This window comes from Canis lupus, chromosome 6 (genome assembly GCF_011100685.1).
Source record: "Canis lupus familiaris isolate Mischka breed German Shepherd chromosome 6, alternate assembly UU_Cfam_GSD_1.0, whole genome shotgun sequence".
NCBI classification, from domain to species: Eukaryota; Metazoa; Chordata; class Mammalia; order Carnivora; family Canidae; genus Canis; species Canis lupus.
The window spans coordinates 9,914,199-9,936,031 of NC_049227.1; the positions used below are offsets into that span (position 1 = coordinate 9,914,199).

At 39.0% G+C, this 21,833-nt stretch overlaps 1 protein-coding gene across 2 annotated transcripts in view; it reads right to left on the minus strand.

The window, feature by feature from the left end:
• Nucleotides 1–521: 521 nt before the first annotated feature.
• CYP3A4 (cytochrome P450, family 3, subfamily A, polypeptide 4) overlaps nt 522–21,833 on the minus strand; it is a 32,427-nt gene continuing 11,115 nt past the window's right edge. The window contains exons 5-13 of one of the 2 annotated variants that reach the window (XM_038539354.1): nt 17,646–17,759; nt 17,303–17,391; nt 15,822–15,970; nt 12,117–12,244; nt 10,992–11,058; nt 7,057–7,217; nt 4,819–5,045; nt 1,982–2,144; nt 522–817 (exon numbers count right to left, since the gene is read on the minus strand). In XM_038539354.1, coding sequence (XP_038395282.1) covers nt 722–817; nt 1,982–2,144; nt 4,819–5,045; nt 7,057–7,217; nt 10,992–11,058; nt 12,117–12,244; nt 15,822–15,970; nt 17,303–17,391; nt 17,646–17,759 — 1,194 coding nt within the window. In that variant the 3' untranslated portion in view covers nt 522–721. The remainder of the gene's footprint in view (nt 818–1,981; nt 2,145–4,818; nt 5,046–7,056; nt 7,218–10,991; nt 11,059–12,116; nt 12,245–15,821; nt 15,971–17,302; nt 17,392–17,645; nt 17,760–21,833) is intronic. The other variant, XM_038539355.1, reaches the window with a different exon arrangement.

Genomic DNA, 21,833 nt, shown 5'->3' on the forward strand with positions numbered 1-21,833 from the left:
GGTACAAACTGGGGGTAGTCTGTGTGAAACAGATAAACTGTGTCTACATGTCTGGCACTTATGAGCTACTTCCTTTATTCCCCATAATATATAATGCTCTACACAGATACCAGAGAAAGCTAAATGAATGTGTGGAATCCCTAGTCATCTGTCACAGGTTGTACATGAAGCCCACCTTCATTTCTGTTCTGTTTTTTTTTACGATAGTCACAGGGAGAGAGAGAGAGAGAGAGAGAGAGAGAGAGAGGCAGACACAGGCAGAGGGAGAAGCAGGCTCCGTGCACCAGGAGCCTGACATGGGATTCGATTCCGGGTCTCTAGGATCGCGCCCTGGGCCAAAGGCAGGCGCCAAACCGCTGCGCCACCCAGGGATCATTTCTGGGGTTTTTAATATATTTTTTATTGAAGTTTGATTTGCCAACATACATTGTAACACCCAGTGCTCATCCCGTCAAGTGCCCTCCTCAGTGCCCGTCAGTCACCCCATCCCCCCACCTGCCTCCCCTTCCACTATCCCTTGTACATTTCCCAGAGTTAAGAGTTTCTCATTCTGTGTCACCCTCTCTAATTTTTCCCACTCATTTTCCCTTCTTTCCCCTACAACCCCTTTCACTATTTCTTATATTCCCTACATGAGTGAAACCACATAATCAAAGGAAATTGAGGTCTCTGGTGTTCTGGGATAGTTTCTTGAAGAACAAAAGGAAGTCCTTAGGGAAAGTCAGGCTCCATTTACACTCCCATCTCTTGGCTCAACCTTGAGAACAATGGGCTTTTCAGGTTGAATAATCCCTTGAGCATTTAATTTCAGGGGGATCTGCAACAGTTAAACAAGTATATGAGAAACGACCATGAAAATCCAGCTAACAACAGAAGCAAAGCAGGCAAGTTATATGAAGGACAATAATGCATTACAAATATATAAATACTACTTATAGATTCATATATCTCTGATTCTTTAAAATTATTCTGTAAGTTGTCAAGACTGGAGTATGTAAGCATTCATCCATCACTCATTCAACAGAGTATCTACTGACCACCCACTCAGTACCAGGCTGGAGACAAACTCATATTGGTTTATATACTTTTATATTTAAATTTTAAGTAAAAAGGATGAGTATTTAAATTTAAGACAGATTCTTACCCATTATGGCAAACAATTTTGAAAAGTGAGAGAGATAATTTTGTATACGTTGAAGCTTGTAGGCCATCCTGAGTGTTTATTACACATTTTATCATATGAACATCTACACTGATAAACATCCTGTACTCTCTCCCATGGAAACATCCATCCATGATAACAGACTAGCATGGAAAGGGAGCACAGCCTGACTGGAGAAGGTGGAGCCAAGTAGCTAGGATGGCCTGGACCATGGGACTCCTTCACATCAGTCAGGCATGTTTCACACCAGTGACACTCAACCTTGCTTGCACTTGAGAATCAGTGGGGACACATTTAAAGCCATTCTCTGGGTGAATTATGTTAGAATATAGGATTTTTAATGAACCCACTGACTTCAGAGTAAAACCAAGGTTGAGAACCATGGTCACAATAGTGTCTATAAATTGTAGTGGAGAAGAGCATCATTCAAAAGTCACATCATGGTTATCACCACATTGCACATCATGATTGTGCACAACGTGTTCCTTTCCTTTCAGTGGACTTGAAAGAGATTTAAAACACTGCTCAAGATCAAAGGACTGTGCATAATAATTTCATGTGAACTATACTGACAGATGACCCTTATGGTTGGGCGGTTATGAATCACAGATGTGGCACTCAAGAGCTAAAGGACCCTTCAAGGCCACAGATGACTCTAATAGATTACTGGGCTGATAGAACAAATTACTAAGGATAAATGAGCACATTCGCTCACAAACACACACACACACACACACACACACACACATCTATTTCATATCTCTTAGTTAAAAAAAAAACCAATAAAACACTATTTATGCAGAACGTTATCTCTCTGACCTGTGTTTCTTTACAAGGTTTGAAGGAGAAGTTCTGCAGGACCCTAACAAGGGCAAGTTTCATGTTCATGATCGCAAACCTCATTCCAATGCAGTTTCGGGGTCCAGTTCCAAAAGGCAGGTATGTATAAGGATTTATGCTGTCCTTGTTCTTCCTACTGAACCTGGCTCCACAATGGAAGTGGAAAACAAGTTTAGTTAATCATAAAGACCACAAGAAGTACATGTTTGGGGTTCTCAACCAGGAGTATATAGGAAACTTTGATGGGTTGTTTACTGTAATCCTGCTATGCTTATTCTGCTATGACAATTGTAAGCTACAGGTCGTTGGATTCCCCTTGCCCTATGGGAGCATTCAGTCTTGCTGAGGACATGACATAAAGCTGTTGAAAAGATTTACCTTAGACACTAGAATTATATTGAGGGTGGTGTGATGTTCACACTTTGAAAGGCAAGCAGGAAATGAGCCTGACTGGAGGAAAGGTAGGTTGATGCCTCCATTCCCACTTATGTTGGTCACATGCTCATAGAAAAAGGAAGTAGAGAAATGCCTCCTATGTTTTACCATTGTTATTTTTCCCTTCACATCCCTACACTCCCTGCTAGGACCATTCCCAACCACTTACACGGAAAAGATTTTCACATGATTTACATGGGCACGTGACGCTACTCCACTATAATGATACTTAGATCTATGTATAATCATTATAATCATTGAGTTTTTGTCTATCTGTTCTAAGACACTATAAATTCCTTTGGGGTTAGACCTATGCTTCATTCAAAATTCATTCCTTGGGATCCCTGGGTGGCTCAGCGGTTTAGCGCCTGCCTTTGGCCCAGGGCGTGATCCTGGAGTCCAGGGATTGAGCCCCACATCGGGCTTCTCTCTGACTGTGCTTTTCTCTCTGCCTGTGTCTCTGCCTTTCTCTCTCTCTGTACACACTTCCATGAATAAATAAATAAAATCTTTTTTAAAAATTCATTCCTTAATACTTATAGTCAGGAAACATGTGGATTTGGGAAAATGATAATGGCATTTAGGTGAGGTATTATTTAAACTCCTTTTATCATGAAGAACATACTGAAATGTTTACATGATATGCCTTAAAATAATATGGAAAACAGTAAAAGAATTATAATGGTGTGTGGATGGAGTAGCTGATATGGGTTAGTAGTTACTAGGCAGGTGGTGGGCATATATAAATTCATTAAAAGTATTTCATAGACTTGTGTCTATATAATGTTTGTGCATGTGTCAAAAATTCTCTGCAATAGGGGAGACTGGGTGGCTCAGATGGTTAAGCATCTGCCTTTGGCTCAGGGAATGATCTTCACGTCCTGTAATCAAGCCCCATATTGGGGCTTCTCCTTCTCCCTCTGCTCCTCCCCCTGCTTATGCTTGCTTTCTCTCAAACAAATAAAATCTTTTTAAAAAATTATCCATAAGGGGTACCTGGGTGGCTCAGTTGGTTAAGTGTCTGCCTTTGGCTCAGGTCATGATATTAGGGTACTCCAGTGGAGCCCCACATCAAGTTCCCTGCCCAACAGGGATCCTGCTTCTCCTTCTGTCCCTCCCCCCTGCTTGTGCTCTCTCTCTCTCACTCTCTCACTCACTCTCTGCCTATCTGAAATAATAAATAAAATCTTTTTTAATTATTCATAATTGATATTTTTAATACATGGATTTCACTACCTGGCACAGTTCCTAACACACGTAGGTAAGCACTTCCTCTCATGGCTGAATGAATCATAAACAAGTACAGGAGTGATCACTGGTTTCTGTTTGAGAAGCTATAGGAGACTGAACAGCTGAACTTGTGGGAGCCAACAGGTCTCCTGGTCCAGAAAACAGATGACTTGGTCAACTCTAAGTTCTTTCAGCAAGTACTATGTGTAGACGCATTGCTAGCACTAGGGACACCATGCGACCAGAAAAGAGCTCTGTTAACAGGGACTTTGAGTCGGGGGCTAAACATCTAGGTCTCTAAGAACTCATCCAAATTTTGCCCACCAATACAATAAACAGGAAAGCATGGACTTTTGCAGAATTCAGGCTTACCCAAAGCCAGACTCTGCTCTGAATTCCCAGAAGAGAAAACTCAAGACCCCTCCAAGGAGGATGTCTAAATGGCTAGAGAACAGATGACCTCACTTTGGATAAATCCCAGATACTAGAGAGATGAGAGATGCTTAGAACTGCAACCACAGACAGCACAGGACCTATCAGGTCTCCAGCACACTCTGTCCTCAGGCTGCTGCTCCTCCTGCCAGGGATGTGAACTCTCAGCACCACAGCCACTGTCCTCACACTATACCTAGCAGACATGGTGGCGCAGGGTTACAAACACAGAATGCGAAAATCTAAGGAGTAAATCCAGAGACCTAAAGAGGACAGAAACACTAAAGTAACAAAAAGTCCCATTTTCTTAATTAAGATAATGGTTAAGTATATTATGTATATACATATAATCACAAACACAATTATGGTACGTTGTTTATACTTTACTGTTACATTAACTCAGTACCTCAAAAATATATAATGCCATCTTAACTTTTAAGCTTCTATATATGCATAGAAAAACATCCACAAGGACATACATCACATGATTAATAATCCTGATATATTGTGACTGGTGATGATGTTAATTTTCTCTATTCTCAACTAGAGTTTGTAAAATTTGGACAATAATGTTCATTTTGTAACAAGAAAAATACTTCTAAGAATAAAAAAATGTACAAATAAATCATTGTACCACCACACGATTGTCATCTATACTAAGAAAATACAGAATATCCTCCAATATGAGGGTGGGTTCCCCTTTGCAGGGTTCCCTGTACCTTTCAGGTCGGAATTCCTCAGGCTCTGGCCAGAGACTCTGGTCTCGATGAAGAGTAAAGGTTGGCACCATCACCACTGTCCCTTTGGGAATGAACACACCACTGATTTCCACATCTTTCTTACAGACCCTCTCAAGTCTACCAGCGATTGGGTATAATCGGAGAGTTTCATTCAACACCATGTCCAGATATTCCATCTGCACAAGGGCATCGTAAGTGGGCAATGCCTGGAAGGAAAGAAACAGATTTTGATAAATTGAGATTTGGGGGCAGCCCGGGTGGTTCAGCTGTTTAGCACCACCTTCAGCGTAGGGTGTGATCCTTGAGACCCGGGATCAAGTCCTGCGTCAGGCTCCCTGCATGGAGCCTGCTTCTCCCTCTGCCTGTGTCTCTACCTTCTCTCTCTCTCTCTCTCTCAAATAAATAAATAAATAAATAAATAAAATCTTTTTAAAAATTGAGATTTGGGATCAAAGTTCAATGCACTGTATATACTACTACTGAAGTATTAGGAACACCTAAGAATCATGTATTTTGGTAAAGGGTATTTGTGGACATTTGAATGTCTAGCATGTCCTTTGATCTACTCAATGGCTCACTGACATGTGAGTCATAGACGTAAGCAGCAATAGTAATGACTGGGGGAGACCACTATGACGATCTCCTACACAGGGCCTGAAATCCTTCCCACTACCAGGTAATGGTTTTTCTTCCTTGTGTGAACAAAAGTGACTAATAGAGTGTGACCCTTGACCTTTTTTCTACATTTTTTGTTTAAATTTATTTTATTAACATATAGTGTATTATTAGTTTCAGAGGAAGAATTAGAATTAGAACTGACTGCTCAGTTCATGTAATACCCAGCGCTCATTACATCAAGTGCCTTCCTTAATGCCCATTACCCTACTACCCTAACCCCTCTTCCACCTCCTCTCCAGCAACCCTCATTTGTTTCGTATACTTAAGAGTCTCTTATGGCTTGTCTCTCTCTGTTTTTTTTTTTCATTTGTTTTTATTGAAGTTCTATTGGCCAACATATAGTATAACACCCAGTACTCATCTCATCAAGTGCCCTCCTCAGTGCCCATCACCCAGAATCCCAACTCCTTCTCTGTTTTAATCATATTTTCCCTTCCCTATGGCCCTTAATCTTAAATGAAATCTGTTGAAGTCTTTTGTTCCTTTCAAAACAGGGGCGACACATCTGTATCATGAAAGGAGAATGTGCCACAGAAAACTCCCCTCTTCCTCATAAACTGTCCTAGTTGAAATATCCTGCCTTCCTAGTTTTTCAATTCTATTTACAATATTTGGAGAAAAACACTAAATAATTTGGGGAGACACTACTTTCTTTCAACGCAAAAGGGGCAAGAGAAGGCTACAATTGGATGCTACCAATTGTGGGCACACAATTTCAGTTCTAGGAAAAGTAATACAGGGGATCAGAACCCTGTTCTAAGCCCCACCCTCTGTTGCTGGAAGGGTCTCCTAGTTGTCACTTTGGAGTCTCACTGTTTGCCAAACAGGCCACTCCAGACCCAGGGGTCAGGTCTCTTCATAAGAAGGGAACTTCAGGATGGGCAGAGATCTGAAAACAGTGTGGGCAATATATGTCTATCACTTGCTGCTTTGTGTAAGTCCCAACATTGTACAGATTAGAGGTCAATCAGGATCCAAGCACTTGGCTCCTAGCTTGAATTCTACACTACTAGTTATGTGATAGTTTAAGAATGTCATATTGTCTCTCTATAGCTCAGTTTCCTGACTTGTTAAATGGAAATAATAGAGTTGACACTTCATAGGGTGTGTAGTAGAAAGTAGTAGAATCATACACTGCTCACCCAGGATCATGGAGACCCCCATATTTCCTAGCTCACATGAACTTACGGGAAACCATTTTGCAAATGAGGGGTGAACTGATGAGATGTATGTAAGTCTGGAGCCAAACATTTGAAAATCAAGTGAGTAACACATAGTTCCTTATTACCAAGCAAACAATAAGTCCCCAGGTTCTAGATAACGCAGGTATAAGAAAATGGAGCCTCTTTACCTGGTATCACCAATAACTGTATGGAGCAGAGACTCACTCCCAACTTCTGCTAAGGCCCATATCTGACATGCGAATGTGGAAATAGGAGTAAACCTTTTTATGAAAACCTACTAGGTTTGAGGGCTAATCCGTTACTGAGACATAACCAAACCTACACTGACTCCCTTCTTCAGGTATAACCCCCTCACCTTATTGGGGAAAGTCGCATCAATCTCCTCCTGCAGTTTCTGCTGGACATCAGGGTGAGTGGCTAATTCATACATAAGGAAGGAAAGAGAAGTGCTAGTGGTCTCATAGCCAGCAAAAATAAAGATAATAGATTGGGCCACCAGCTCCAAATCAGATAGAGCTAAAAGGAGAAGAAACACATTTTAGCTATAGCAGGTGAATGTAAAAAAAAAACACACACACACACTTTAGATAATGAGAAGTCCATTTGAAACTCCCAATTCCCTTGGGGAAAATGTAAAAGCAATTCAGAATCAAACTCAGAGTGGTTTGCACTCTGATGTCTATCTTACAGAGCCAGAAAAGCCAGAAGTTATCTTGATCTGGTTCTTCCTATGGTCTATACTATTCTTGGCCATCTGCTCCTGCTAGTGCCACCCTCCGCACCAACACAGATAGGTAATTTCAGGAGATGGCATTTCTGTCTAACGTACATGGTGTTATCAGCATGACCTTTGGAGGATCCTAAAAGTACTTCAGTCGTAAGTAACATGGGATACCATTCTCCCCCAGGAAAATTTATATTCTTCTAGCTAAAAGAGAACTTAAATTTATTTAGAGAGTTTGTGATACTAAGACTCAATTGTCAGGACAAAATGAATGATCTTTCATCCAAACATATTTGTGGAAAGTGAAGAGAACAATATTGTCTACTGATAAATTCTTGTTGCTCAAAGAGCGATCCATGGACCATCAGCATCTGCAGCATCTGGGAGTTTATTAGAAATGCAGAATCTCAAACCTCACCCTAGAACTATCGAATCAAAGTCTGAGCTTTCATGAGATGTGGTGATTTGTGTGAACAACCTAGCTTGAGAAGCATGGATTATACCTTTCAGAGGTCTCAGCTAGTAGAAGACCTGGCACACAACTTCGCAAGTGCATGATCTCCAATATGTACAGAAACTACAACAGACAAAAAGCTAGAAGAGTGGTGATGGAACTAGGATAAGTAATGCCACCATTGAGCAGAAGAAAGAATGTGTCAATAGCAGGGTATAGGCCAGCATGAAATTTAGACAAACTGAATCCAGTGAATGGAATTAGCAATACTTATTCAATCATGGTCTGAATGTCACCTTCCTTAATGAATGGCCCCACTATGAAGATGTTGGCATATCCTTTGATTTTCTCCTGGCAGAAACTCAGCATGGTCATGCTCTAATCTCTTTAATCAGAACTGTATTAGGACATTTAGATACTAAGAGCACTGACCTACCACAAACACATAACTCAAAACTAAAAATAATATAAAAAGTACAAGAAAAATATACAAAATTCTGATTTCCCAGTCATACTTTGTTATGCTGCCCTAGATAATTCAACCATCAGATTCTTGCCCTCCATTTCCATGGATCCCATGATAATAAATGTTTAGGGCTGTGATGTCCAATTGGTAGCTTCTTGCCGGATATGGCTATTTATATTTAAATTTTAATTAGATATATTAAATACAGTATAAGATTCAGATCTCAGGGTGCTTGGGTGCCTCAGTCAGTTGAGCATCTGCCTTTGGCTCATGGCTCAGGTCAAGATCTCCGGGTCCTGAGAACGAGCCCCACATTGGGCTCCCTGCTCATCAGAGAGCCTGCTTCTCCCTCTCCCTCTGCCTGCCACTCCCCCTGCTTTTGCCCTCGCTTTCTGTCAAATAAATAAATGAAATCTTAAAAAAAAAGATTCAGATCTCAGTGACACTACCCACATGTCACATACTGAATAATCACATGAAGTGGTTCTGTACAGGACCAAGCATATATAAAATATTTCCTTCATCACAGAAAATAGTAGAACTACATAGATAGATAGATAGATGATAGATAGATAGATAGATAGATAGAGACATTAGTTATACATATATATATATATATATTAGTGGTATGATAGAGTAAGCCCATCCTTTTTCTCTAGAATCAACTGTTATATTCAAGAATTTTGTGAGATGACTGTCAAACCATAGATAGCTTGAATTTAACCAAATGGAAATATATCTGTCATAAAAACAACTATAAATCAAGCCTCCTCTTTTCTTTCAAACACAGAGATCATAATTAAATTACTGGTTATGGATAGATATACAAATGTTTATGTTGGTCAGTCCTGTGTAAATATATTTGATGTTCTTAACTTGGCTCACTGAGAGGAAATAGAAACAAAGAAACCCTAGTAGCAATGAGTACTGGGGGATCCCAGATTTTGGTTTCTAAATACTATTCTCACTAAAAAAAAAATCAGAGTTTCTCGGAGAAATGGCTGATTCCAAGGCTCGTCAGGGGAAACAAAAGAGAAATCTGGAATGTCTCACACCAGAATGCAAGGAAATGCTCAGAAAATAATATGGGAAAAGGATACAGATACTCTATGTGCTATAATGGTGGTTACACATCATTATACATATGTCAAAGCCCATAAAATGTACAACTTTAGGGGTAAACTGTAATGTAAACTATGGATTTTGGGTGGTAATAATGTGTCATTGTAGGTATATCGATTACGACAAAATTACCATATTGTGTGGACTTTTGATAATGGGGGATGCTGTATGTAGATGGGGCAAGAGGAATATGGGATAAATCTCTATGTCTTTCAGTCAATTTTGCAGTGAACCTAAACTGCTATAAAAAAATAAAGTCTATTGGAAACATAAAGAAAGAAGAAAGAAAAAAGGACACAGGAACCCACTAAAAAGGACTTCCAGAGGAAAAATCTGAGAGAATTGGAGATCTAAATAAAAAACGATGTAAGAGGGATCCCTGGGTGGCTCAGCAGTTTAGCGCCTGCTTTTGGCCCAGGGCGCAATCCTGGAGTCCCAGGATCAAGTCCCACGTCGGGCTCCCGGCATGGAGCCTACTTCTCTCTCCTCCTGTGTCTCTGCCTCTCTCTCTCTCTCTCTCTCTCTCTCTCTCTCTCTATGTCTATCATAAATAAATAAATAAATAAATAAATAAATAAATAAATAAATAAATCTTAAAAAAAAAACGATGTAAGAGACTAAGTTAGTAATATAAGAGATCATACTGACATATATAAATAAACAAATACAATAAGGAATGGAAAGCTCACCCTAACAATGGACTATCACTCAGAATGTAGAAGAATGGTGGAAGTAGAAAATCATTATTTTGTGACCATCATAGTAATAATGGTTATAGTCAAAGATCATCTGTGGATGATAAAAGTAGTAGGGAACAGTTTAAGAGAAACACAATATGCACAAAGTCACAAAAGCATCCTGCACCAGTTACTACCTAATTACGAAAAGGAAAAAAAAAAAAAAAACTTCCAGTAGACTAAGCCAGTGAACACAAATTTAACCAAGTGTGTCAAGTTAAGGTCACCAACACTGGGGCCATGTGCCTCCTGATGTAATGAATCCTGATGTGAATTTCCAGGCAGAGGTTCTGATTAACTGGATCTGGATTAGGCTGCAGGATTGACATTAAAAACAAACTCCCTGGGGATCCCTGGGTGGCTCAGCGGTTTACCGCCTGCCTTTGGCCCAGAGCGTGATCCTGGAATCCCGGGATCGAGTCCCACATCAGGCTCCCTGCATGGAGCCTGCTTCTCCCTCTGCCTGTGTCTCTGCCTCTCTCTCTCTCTCTCTCTCTCTCTCTCTGTCTGTCTCTCATAAATAAATAAAATCTTAAAAAAAAAAAAGAAAGAAAAAAACAAGCTCCCTGTGGGAGACCACTGATTGTTTGCCTATCATTGCCCTTCAAGCTTTGAAAAAACTTGTGGACTTGTTTTCCTGGAAAATGCTCTGACTACCATTTGTATCTGAACATGTGTCTTTATTTGACAAAATTTCATCTGCTAAAAATCATCCTCCACACCTCAGAATCACACCCATCTCTCTGAGCCACCCCATCAATGGCCCTCTGAAGCTCTCCTTGCCTACCTTTATGAGTGTCTGTTTCTTTAGAATTCTGGGAGTTAATCATCAGCTGAAGAAAGTCCACTCGATGCTAAAAACAGAAAGATAAATTTCAATGACAAAAAATCACTTGTGAAGTCAGAAATAAATCAGAGGTACAATACATAACATCTTTCCTGAGAATATGGCCCTTTACCTCTAAAAATTTCCAGAAGTTTGACTAGTGTTGTCAGAGAACAAAATGTCCAGCTATAAATCTTGGAGAGCAGGATGTTTCCCTGACAGGAATCCAGCCATTATGTTCCATTGCTTTTTGGATCTTGCTTTCTCTGATCCTCAGCTTCTCTGACTTTTGAACATACCTTCTTGGCCCAAGAGTTGCCTGATCCCTCTCCTGTCACATCTACTAGCTAAGGAGAAAGTACCTGACTTCAGTCCTTTCTTCCAGCCTTAATTCTTAATGAATAGCCACATAGACCAATCCCTGACCTCTGCAGAGTCCATAAGCAGCTTCTGTGTCAGCATCTTCCAATGTCCCACTCTCCCAGACCTCTGCACAATATTCAGTGATATCAGCCCTGTCTCCTTGTCCTACACACATCCTAGTGCTGGCCATCAGGCCTCATGAAGGCAAAGCTGGCTTAGCCAGCTTGCAGCTTCAGTGTCCAGAGAAGACTTCTACCCATTCCAGACTATGACAGGCTCAAATTTAACACAGACTATATTCCACCAGGTGCCTGATGGGACTTTCCCCTGGAGAACAGTAGGATAAAAGCGTTTGAATTGAAGGGATTCTTTGCCAATGTAAGATTTGGCAAAATTACACTACCAGGAAAATGATTTTAAAAATAATTCTTATGTTTTGCCAATTTATTGAAGGGAAGTGGTAGTTTTTCTCTCACTAAAGTTTATGCAGTGACATACTAGTTGCTATGTTTATTATTAAATTTTAAACATTGTCTCTGACTCATCTTATCTCCTTCCCTGACCTTCACCTTTTTCATTCTCCCTAAAATTGTAGTCTTCTGCTCTAAATCCTATAGTTCTCTACCTACCATAAAAATATACTTAGAAGTGTGCACATTGGATGTATACAGCTCAATAAAAGATCAAAAGTGAACACCCACACATAACCACCATGGGATTTACCTTTTGTTTATCTTTGAGGCGATTTTCCTTCATTCTTTTTACAGATTTTGTGAAAAAATCAGTAACACTTTTTGGAAAGAGCCAGATATTTAATACTTCAAAAACTGGGGTAAGGAATGGAAACAGTACTGTAAAGGGGAAAAAAAAAAACAGTTGAAATTACAATGAAAATGCAAAATTTCCCTGGAAAATTATAACTTTGTCTTCCAATCAGAGGATTAAAAGACACCAGGAGTCATTCATATCAGGAGTTATTCCCTCTATGATTTTTCCTCGAATTTTCAAGCCAATGGCTGAGCCACAGCAAGTCAGACATAGGGACCACCACTAGCGCAGTCAGATCAGTGTTTCCTGCCACATCTCTGGAGTGACCAAAGGAACAGGACTACATCCCTGAATATCTTAGCCTTTTATTTTTGGACTAGAGCCTATTTGGAAACACTAGACCATAATATGCTACTTTAATTAATCATGCTGTTTAAGAAATTGTTGTCAAAATGAAAATAATACACAGTAGCCCTTTTACCACAATGGAATATAATTAGAAATCAAGAACACAAACAACATTGGGAAACTCACAAATCTGTAGAAATTATACATGCATTCCTATACAGCCAGTGGGCAAAGAAGAAATCAAATGGGCACTTTAGAATCATTTAGAGATTATGAAAATGAAGAAATCACATACCAAAGCTCATGGGATATCATAAAAGCAATGACCAAAAAGAAATTTATCATTATATACACCTGCCTATCAAAAAGAACCAAGATCTCAAAGCAATGAGCTTTCTGTCAAAAACATGCCAAAAATACAAGAGCACACTAAAACTAAAGCAAGCAGAAGGAAGCATATAGCACAGACAAAAGGTGAAACTTATGAAATAAGAATTTTAAAAAAAGAGAAAATTCAATAAAAGCAAAGCTGAATCTTTCAAAAGACCTTTAGGTAGGCTGACCAAGAAAAAAAGGAGAAAAGATTCAAATTACTATCATCAGAAATGAAAGAGAAGATTACTGCCAACATTACAAAAATAATAAGGAATATAGGGAATACTATGAACAACTATACACCAATAAAATAGATGAAATGGAAAAATCCTAGAAAAAGACAAACTAGAAATTGATATTTAAAAAAAAAACCTACAGGCAATCTGAAAGACAAATAAAAAGACTGAATTTGTAGTGAAGATACTACTAACAAAAAGAAGCTTAGCTCCGTATGTTTCACAATTAAGTTCTAGCAAACATTTAAAGTAGAATCAATGCAAATTTTGTACAAATTCTTCCAAAAAACAGAAGAGGTAGGAATACTACCAAACTCATTTTATGAGGTCACTATTACTCTAATACTAAAACCAAACAAAAAAATAAAATAGAATAAGACTACCAACCAACATATCTTATGACATGTCATCTTATGACATCACAAATCTGCAACAAAATACTAGCCAAGTGAACCCAGCAATGAATCAAAAGAAGGATATAACATAACCAAGAGGGGTTTACTCCAGTGATGCCAGAGTATACAATACAATAATAAATTTTTTTTAAAAACCACATGGTCTTCTCAATACAGGCAGAAAAAGTATTTAACAAAAATCCAACACATTTAACAATAAAAACACTCAACAGAAGGGAATATCCTCAACCTGACAAAGGGCATCTACAAAAAACTCATAGCTGATACCACAATTAATATAAACTGGACACTTCCTGCTAAGATTAAACAAAACAAGGATGCCTTTATAGTCACTTCCCTTTTTAAATATTTATTTATTTATTCATGAGAGACACAGAGAGAGGCAGAGACATAGGCAGAGGAAGAAGTAGGTTCCCCATGGGAAGCCCACTGTGAGACTCGATCTCAGGACCCCAGGATCACGCTCTGACCCAAAGGCAGACACTCAACCACTGAGCCACCCAGTGTCCCTCTATAGCCACTTCTATTCAACATTGCCCTAGACATCCCAACCAAGAATTTGAATACATATTTATCTAAAGAAGTTATGAAATAGGCAACAAGCATATAAAAAGTTGCTCAACTTCACTAGCCACAGGAAATGCGAAACAAAATCACAATGGGATACCCTTCACACCCATTCAGATGGCCATGATCAAAAAGATAGACAAGTGTAGACCAAATGTTGGCAAGGATGGGCAGAAACTAGAACCTTCATGCTGTACTAGTGGGAATGTACAATGATATCATTATTAGTGGAAATGGTGGAAAACAGTTTGGCAGTTCCTCATTGAATTAAACATACTATATCTTAGTAACTTAGCAAGTTACAATGTAAAACGTTGTACAAATATAGCAAAGTTATTTTACAATTCCACCTCTGAGTACATACCCAAAGGAATTGAAAACAAGTATTTAAACAAAAACTTGTGCATATACGTGGATAGCAGCACTATTCACAAATGCCAAGAGTTGGAAACACCCAAATGTCCATCAAATAAAGGAAGGATAAACGAAATGCAATATGTCTATTCAATGCAATATTGTTCTGCCATAAAAAGAAGATTCTGATGCATGCTGCAACATGGATGAATCTTGAAAACATTATGCTAATGAAAGAAGGCAGCCACAAAAATCAGATGTTATATGACTCTCTGTATGAAGAGTCCAGAAGAAACAAATCTGTTAAGACAAAAGTAGATTAGTGGTTGCTTAGAACTAAGGAAAGTGGGAAGTAATAGTAAAAAAAAGTACATGATTTCTGGGTTGAAAACAATATTCCAACAATGGACAGCAGTAAAAGTTACACACATCTTTGAATGCACAAGAAGAATTTTCAGTTTCATTGAGTTATAATAGACATATTGTACTATAGAAGTTAAGGTGTACTGCATATACTTGACACACATATATAATGAAATGATACACAATAAGATTAATTAATATCTATCTTCTCCTTTAGTTATAAAAACAAAATTATCCACCATTATGATGAGAACTTCTACAAACTACTCTCTTGGCAAATTACAAATACATCATACAACAGTGTCTTTTTGTTTTGTTTTGTTTTGTTTTGTTTAAGATTTTATTCATTTATTCATGAGAGAGGCAGAGGCATAGTCAGAGAGAGAAGCAGACTTCCCGTGGGAAACCTGATGGGGGACTCAATCCCAGGACCCCACGATCATGCCCTGAGCCAAAGGCAGATGCTCTACAGCTGAGCTACCTAGGCATCCCTAGCAGTGTTAACTACAGTCATCAAGTTGTATTTATCAGTTTGATACTTATCTTAGAGCTGAAAGTTTGTACCTTTGGTCACCTTCATTCAAGTACTATTCCCAGCCTCTGCCTCTGGAACCATAGATCTGATCTCCTTTTTATATTTTTTTTTATTCCACACGCAATTGAAGTCATACAGTATTTGTCTTTCCCTGTCTGACTTATTTCATTTATCATAATGCCCTCAGGATCTATCATGTTGTCCAAGTACAGGATTTTCTTCCATTTTTATGACTGAATAAGATTCCATGGTATACACATATCACATTTTCTTAATTCATTCCTTGGTTGATGAACACTCAAGACTGTAAAAATTGAATTGTACATTTTCAAAGGGGGACTTACATGTTATATGAAGTTATATCTCAATAAAATTGTTGTTGAAATTAGGAAAAGAGGAAGTGAGGGAGGAAAGAAGGGGAGAAAACAGGAAGGGAGGATAAAAAGGAAAATAGCACTGTACGTACATATTGAGAAGAAAAATGGATCAAGGAAATCAAATTTTAAGAGCTTCTTGATATTTTCCACAAAGGGATCTTGTGGGTTGTTGAGGGAATCAATGTTCACTCCAAATGATGTGCTGGTAATCACATCCATGCTGTAGGCTCCAAAGATGCTGAGTAGAAAAACAAAGACATGGATGATAAAATCAGCACCTCTTTACTATTCTCAGCCAACACATTCAGCAAGAAGTGCATGTAGATTCCAATGTTCAGGCAAGACAAGAGCCATACTTCCAGAACACCCGCTGGATCATCTGAAGAATCTATATCCCATCACACTCACTCATGAGGTGCAAGTGATGCAGCTGGCCTTGTGTTGGGGGTGATGGGGATACTAGGGCAAGTTAGACACACCTCTGAGCTGAAGGAGCTCAGTCATGGAGGGATAGAGACCCCAAATCAGACAAATTACATGAATGTGTTTTGAGTATAGGCAGTAGAAGGTGGATAATCACTGTGTCTGAGCAGGAAAAATGGTGGAATAATTAAACCTTTCTCAGGGAGTCAAGAAAGCTGAAACTGAACTGGATCTTCTCTCACCACAGTCTGTATGCTCAGAGCTGATTCCTCCTTAGCACATTACCGGACACCAACACCCTACCCTGTTCTGTGCTACCAAGAACACCATCCCTTTTCTCTACACCCTTGTTAAGTCTCCTGAAAGACCCATTTTGTCTCATCTCCATTGATCTGAGATTGCCCTGAGGACTCACTTATTTCTGGAAAATGTTCAACTAAGAATGTTCCTAGTTAAAAAATATATATTAAGTCACACCAAAATTGATTTAGGGGATGCCATAGCTAAGTGATCATATACCACTAGTTTTCCTAGGACAATCCTAATATACATCTGTTCATCCTGCATAATTAAAAAATATACCAGAATATATATATAATCTCTCCCATGAGCAGGGCCTTCTCTCTTTTGAGATTGAAAGAAGGACAGATAGTCATAAGAGTTAGTATTTAGCATTTTGCAAAAAAATATATATATTTAGTATTTTGCTAATATCGGCAACAAAATCAGGAAGGGGTTTAAGTTGTTCCAAGTTCCACATGATCACTTTCTTGCCACACCCAGTTCCCAGCAATATATACCAAGTGTTCTCCCACCACCACCATTCCATACTCTCTACACTAAAAGATTTGGTACAATCATGTTTCCTTTTTTTTCAAGCACATATTTTTGTCTTCCATGATATCCAAGGTGACAATAAAGCAGATAAATTAATCCTGCCTCATGTACACAAAAGAAGACCCTCTCTCTCCTAGCTGCTCTGCCTTTTTAGATAAGCTACCTCTCCTTGGCTGGCCCACTGGGGTTGTAACACCACATGTCTACTTCAGCTTGTTCATTGGAGTAACTCAACAGTGGGAATTGGGCTTTCAACAGCTGGAAAGTGTCATGACAGAGTTAGAATCCTAGAAGCTGCACTCCTACTTACTCTTTCAAGTTGATGGATTTGCCTTTCTCTGCCTCCTTCCTCAGGTTCCTCACCAACACATCTCCATACTGGCCAATGATGGGGAACATCTACACACAAAATACAACACCATCTGAAGTTAAATCCAAGAATCAAGTCCCAGAATGACATGGCTTTCACAAACATAGAGCAGGAAAGGACATTTAATAACAAATTTTATCATGTTTCTTCCAGGACATGAAAAGACCATTTCTAGGAAGCCCAAAATCAGCAGACTAGTCCTTAGAAATGGACTACGATCTTATTTCCTACCTGTCCCCAGATGTATTCCTTAACTTTCTAATTGAACCTCTTCTTTTCTTACCTCCTTGAGCTTTCCACTGGTGAAGGTTGGGGACAGCAATGTTCGTATTCTCTTCCATTCTTCATCCTCAGACAGAGAGATGGCACTTTTCATAAATCCCACTGGACCAAAAGACTGGAGTCAAAGCAAAACACATTTTGCCCTACATAAGTTTTGAAGGCCTCAAACGTTGTGGAAAATTTGTTAAACATGCAGAAATTGTTCAACAAATATTTAGTGATTACTGACTTAGTAGCAGGCTCTATGGTAGGTGCTTAATCAATATTTATTCCAAATGCTTAGCTTCCTGTAAGGCTGAAGGAGTTATCCAGCCACATGAGTGCTTTCTAGCATTTATATTCCATCTACTTTTCAGTGTAAATGTGGTATGGAAAATTTGGCAGCAAACTACTCCTCCAGGAGAATACACAGGATTAACAGCTTGTATATTCTTCTAAACTGCAGAGTAGAATTGGATTGGTGGAAGATAGCCAGATAGCCCTGTCAAATGTATGTTGCCTCAGACCAGTTCTGCCTTTACACATATCCATATCATGAGCATCTCAAACAGATGTCTTGATAAGGTGATTTAAAAAGAAAAGTAGTTAACAATAAAAAGATTAGGAATCCATTTGCTATTGTGAAGAAATGATGTAGTTACATGGAAATCTTTCCCCCTATACTTTCCCCAAAGGAACATAAAGAAAAAGAGTTAGATAATTCTATTTCTCAGCTTGGGACTTGCCTATCAAGTCAACCAGCTTGAATGTTTCTTCCATCTTTCTAAATTATATTTTGTTTAAAGTGGATATCTCCATGGTAAAATTAACAACTCAGGAAATAACATGTGTTGGCGAGGATGCAGAGAAAGGGTAGCCTCTTTTTTTTTTTTTTTTTTTTTTTTTTTTAAAGGGTAGCCTCTTACACTGTTGATGGAAATGCAAACTGATGCAGTCACTCTGGAAAACAGTATGGAGGTTCCTCTAAAAGTTAAAAATAGAGCTACCCTCAACCCAGCCATTGCACTATGCACCCAATGTTTATAGCAGCAGTGTTCACAATTGCCAAAATATGAAAAGAACCCCGATATCGATTGACAGATGAATGGATAAAGAAGATTAATTATACATATATAATTAAATATTATTTAGCCACCACAAAGAAGGAAATCTTGCCATTTGCAACACCGTGGATGGAACTAGAGGGTATTATGCTAAGCAAAATAAGTCAGGTAGAGAAAGACAAATACCATATAATTTCACTCATATATGGAATTTAAGAAAAAAAAGCAGATGAACATAGGTGAAGGGAAGGAAAAATAAAATAACAGGAAAACAGAGAGGGAGGCAAACCACAAGACAATCTTAACTATAGGGAACAAACTGAAGGTTGCTGGTGGGGAAGTGGGGGGGATGGGGTAACTGGGTAATAGGCATTAAGGAGGGCACCTGAAGTAATGAGCACTGGGTATAGTATGCAACTGATAGATTACTGAATTCTACCTCTGAAACTAATAATACGGTATATGTTAATTAATTAAATTTTAATTTTAAAATTTTTAATTAAAACAAAATAAAAATAAAATGGATATCCCCAACACCATTTCATGATAAAAATCTCACAAACCAGGAAGACAGGAAAACTTCCACAACTTAATAACAAACATCTAAAAACTCTAAAGCCAACATCACCTCAGTGATGAAAAATTGATGTTATATCACTAAGATGATGAAATAGGACACATCAGCCTCTGTCGTCCCACAAAGGAGCAACTATTAGATGGCTATCCATAACAAAAATAAGTCTAAGAGCTTAGGAGTCAAGTTGAAGTAAGAAACTTCAACAACACAGTAGACTAAAACTCCTAAGAATAACCATACAAAAACAAGGTAAGGGAAATAAAGTCATTTTGCTTGCATCACCCCATGACCCAGGCCAGCACTGCTCAGCACAACAGGATACTCCCTGATCTGCCACAATTCCCCTTCTTGGGTAATGAGCAGAAGGATAAGCGACCATTAGCCCCAGTCCTTCAGGGCATGGCACTAGCAACTGTTTGGTTTCAAACCTTCCAGGGACTGGCATAGCTGACACATCTAGACATAGCTAGGAACAAAGAAGGGCAGGACTACCAGTATCAGCGAAGTGGCAGGAGTAAACACAGTTCCATGTACCACTCTCAGAGGACCCTAGCAGCCTTAGCTCCTGGGGAATCTACAGCCAGCACAGCACTGTGCACCCTCTAAGATTTTGCTGCAGTTAGTTTCACAGGTTTTCTCATTTGCAGATCCAGATGCCTGAGTCTGCTGTGTCCCATCTGCATTCACTTGAGTTGCCTCAGCCAGCACCACCCCCAAAATCCTGAGCCCTAGAATCTATACCACCAACCACTCTTGGCCTCTGTAACTGGGCATACATATAAAACACCATCCCAGCCCCAGTACCTTTCAGGTATCTGAAGTCATGCCTGACTCCTGTCACTACACTGCACTGCCACTGAGACTACAGCTAACCCCTGAAGTTGTAACACCCACACCCATGCCAGTCTGAACTCTAGTCATGAGTGCCTGCTGCTGTGTATGCACTACAGGCTAGCCCTGAAGCCACGTGAGTACACACAGACAGCTCAGGCATTCAAATCTACTTGTGTGCCCATAGTTGGCATAGGCCCTACCACTGGCATTAGCTCTGTTCTGGGCATAAGACTGCTTTCAGCCCCTACAGACAAGTGTGTGTAGAGCACCAACTCTTGCCACTATTCTCTTTCCCCAGTCCTATGGCACTGGATCTGGTGGTGCTGTTGAAGACCCCAACAGACACCACAGGCACAAAGAACCCTCTACTTCACTTGCTGCTAAGGATCATGCAGTTGCCAATATTGTGGCCCCCAACTGTCTGAACCAACCATGTCCTAGGGATTATTTCAAATAATTCAGTCAGAGTGGAGAAGAAAAGAAAGAATGAAAGAATGAAAGAACGAACAAACTGCGGGGGGAAAGCCTACAGGACCATCCCTTATAGGACCATCAAGTGAAACAATATTCATGTTATGGGAGTCCTAGGAAAGAGAGAAGTGGGTAGAATACTTATTTAAAGGAACAACGGCTGAAAACTTCCCAAACCTAGGGAAATGTATGGAAATCTTGGGAAATAAGCTTGAAGTCCCCAGTAAGATTGAATCTGAAAAACACTTCTCCATGAGACATTATAGTAACAATGTCAAAAATTGAACCCCCCAAAAAATCTTGAAAGCAGCAAGAGAAAAGGAGCTCATCAAAGGAACGCCATGGGACTATCAGTGGATTCCTCAGCAGAAATCTTGAAAAGCAAAATAGAGGGAGTGATTTCTTCAAAGTGCTGAAAAAAAAAAAATACCAACTAAGAATACCTTACCCAGAAAAACAAGGCTTTCAGAAAAGAGAGAGAGATAAAGACATTTCCAGACAAGCAAAAGTAGACAGAATTCATTACCACTAAGCCTGCCTTATAAGAAATACCAAAGGGAGTCCTTCAAGTTGGCAAAAAAAAAAAAAAAAAAAAAAAAAAAAAAACTTACTAGTAACATAAAATCACATGAAAGCATAAATGTAACTGATAAATATAAATACATAATTCACAACACAGTGAAATTGTAGTGATAATATGCAAATTACCTGTAACTCAAGAGAAAGCTGAAAGACAATTTTTTTAAAAAGTAACTACAGTGAAATAAGTCAATCAGAAAAGGACAAACATTATATGGTCTCATTCTTTTGGGGAACATAAAACTTAATGAAAGGGAATAAAAAGAGAGAAAATGAGTGAAAATATCAATGAGGGTGACAAAACATGACAGACACCTAACTCTGGGAAATGAACAAGGGGTAGTGGAAGGGGAGGTGGGTGGGGAGTTGGGGTGACTGGGTGATGGGCACTGAGGGGGGCACTTGGCGGGATGAGCACTGGGTGTTATGCTATATGTTGGCAAGTTGAACTCCAATTAAAAAAATTTAAAAAATTAAAATAAATAAAAAAGGAACTACAGCTAAAATAATTTGTTAGATACATGTTATAAAAATGTGTAAACTGTGATACCAAAAACATAAAATCAGTGAGGAGGATTTAAACAAATTTAAGTTCTGATCAGCTTAAAACAGACTGCTATATCTAGAGGATATTTTATGTAAGCTTCCTGATAACTCCAAAACAAAACCTAGAGTAGGCACAGAA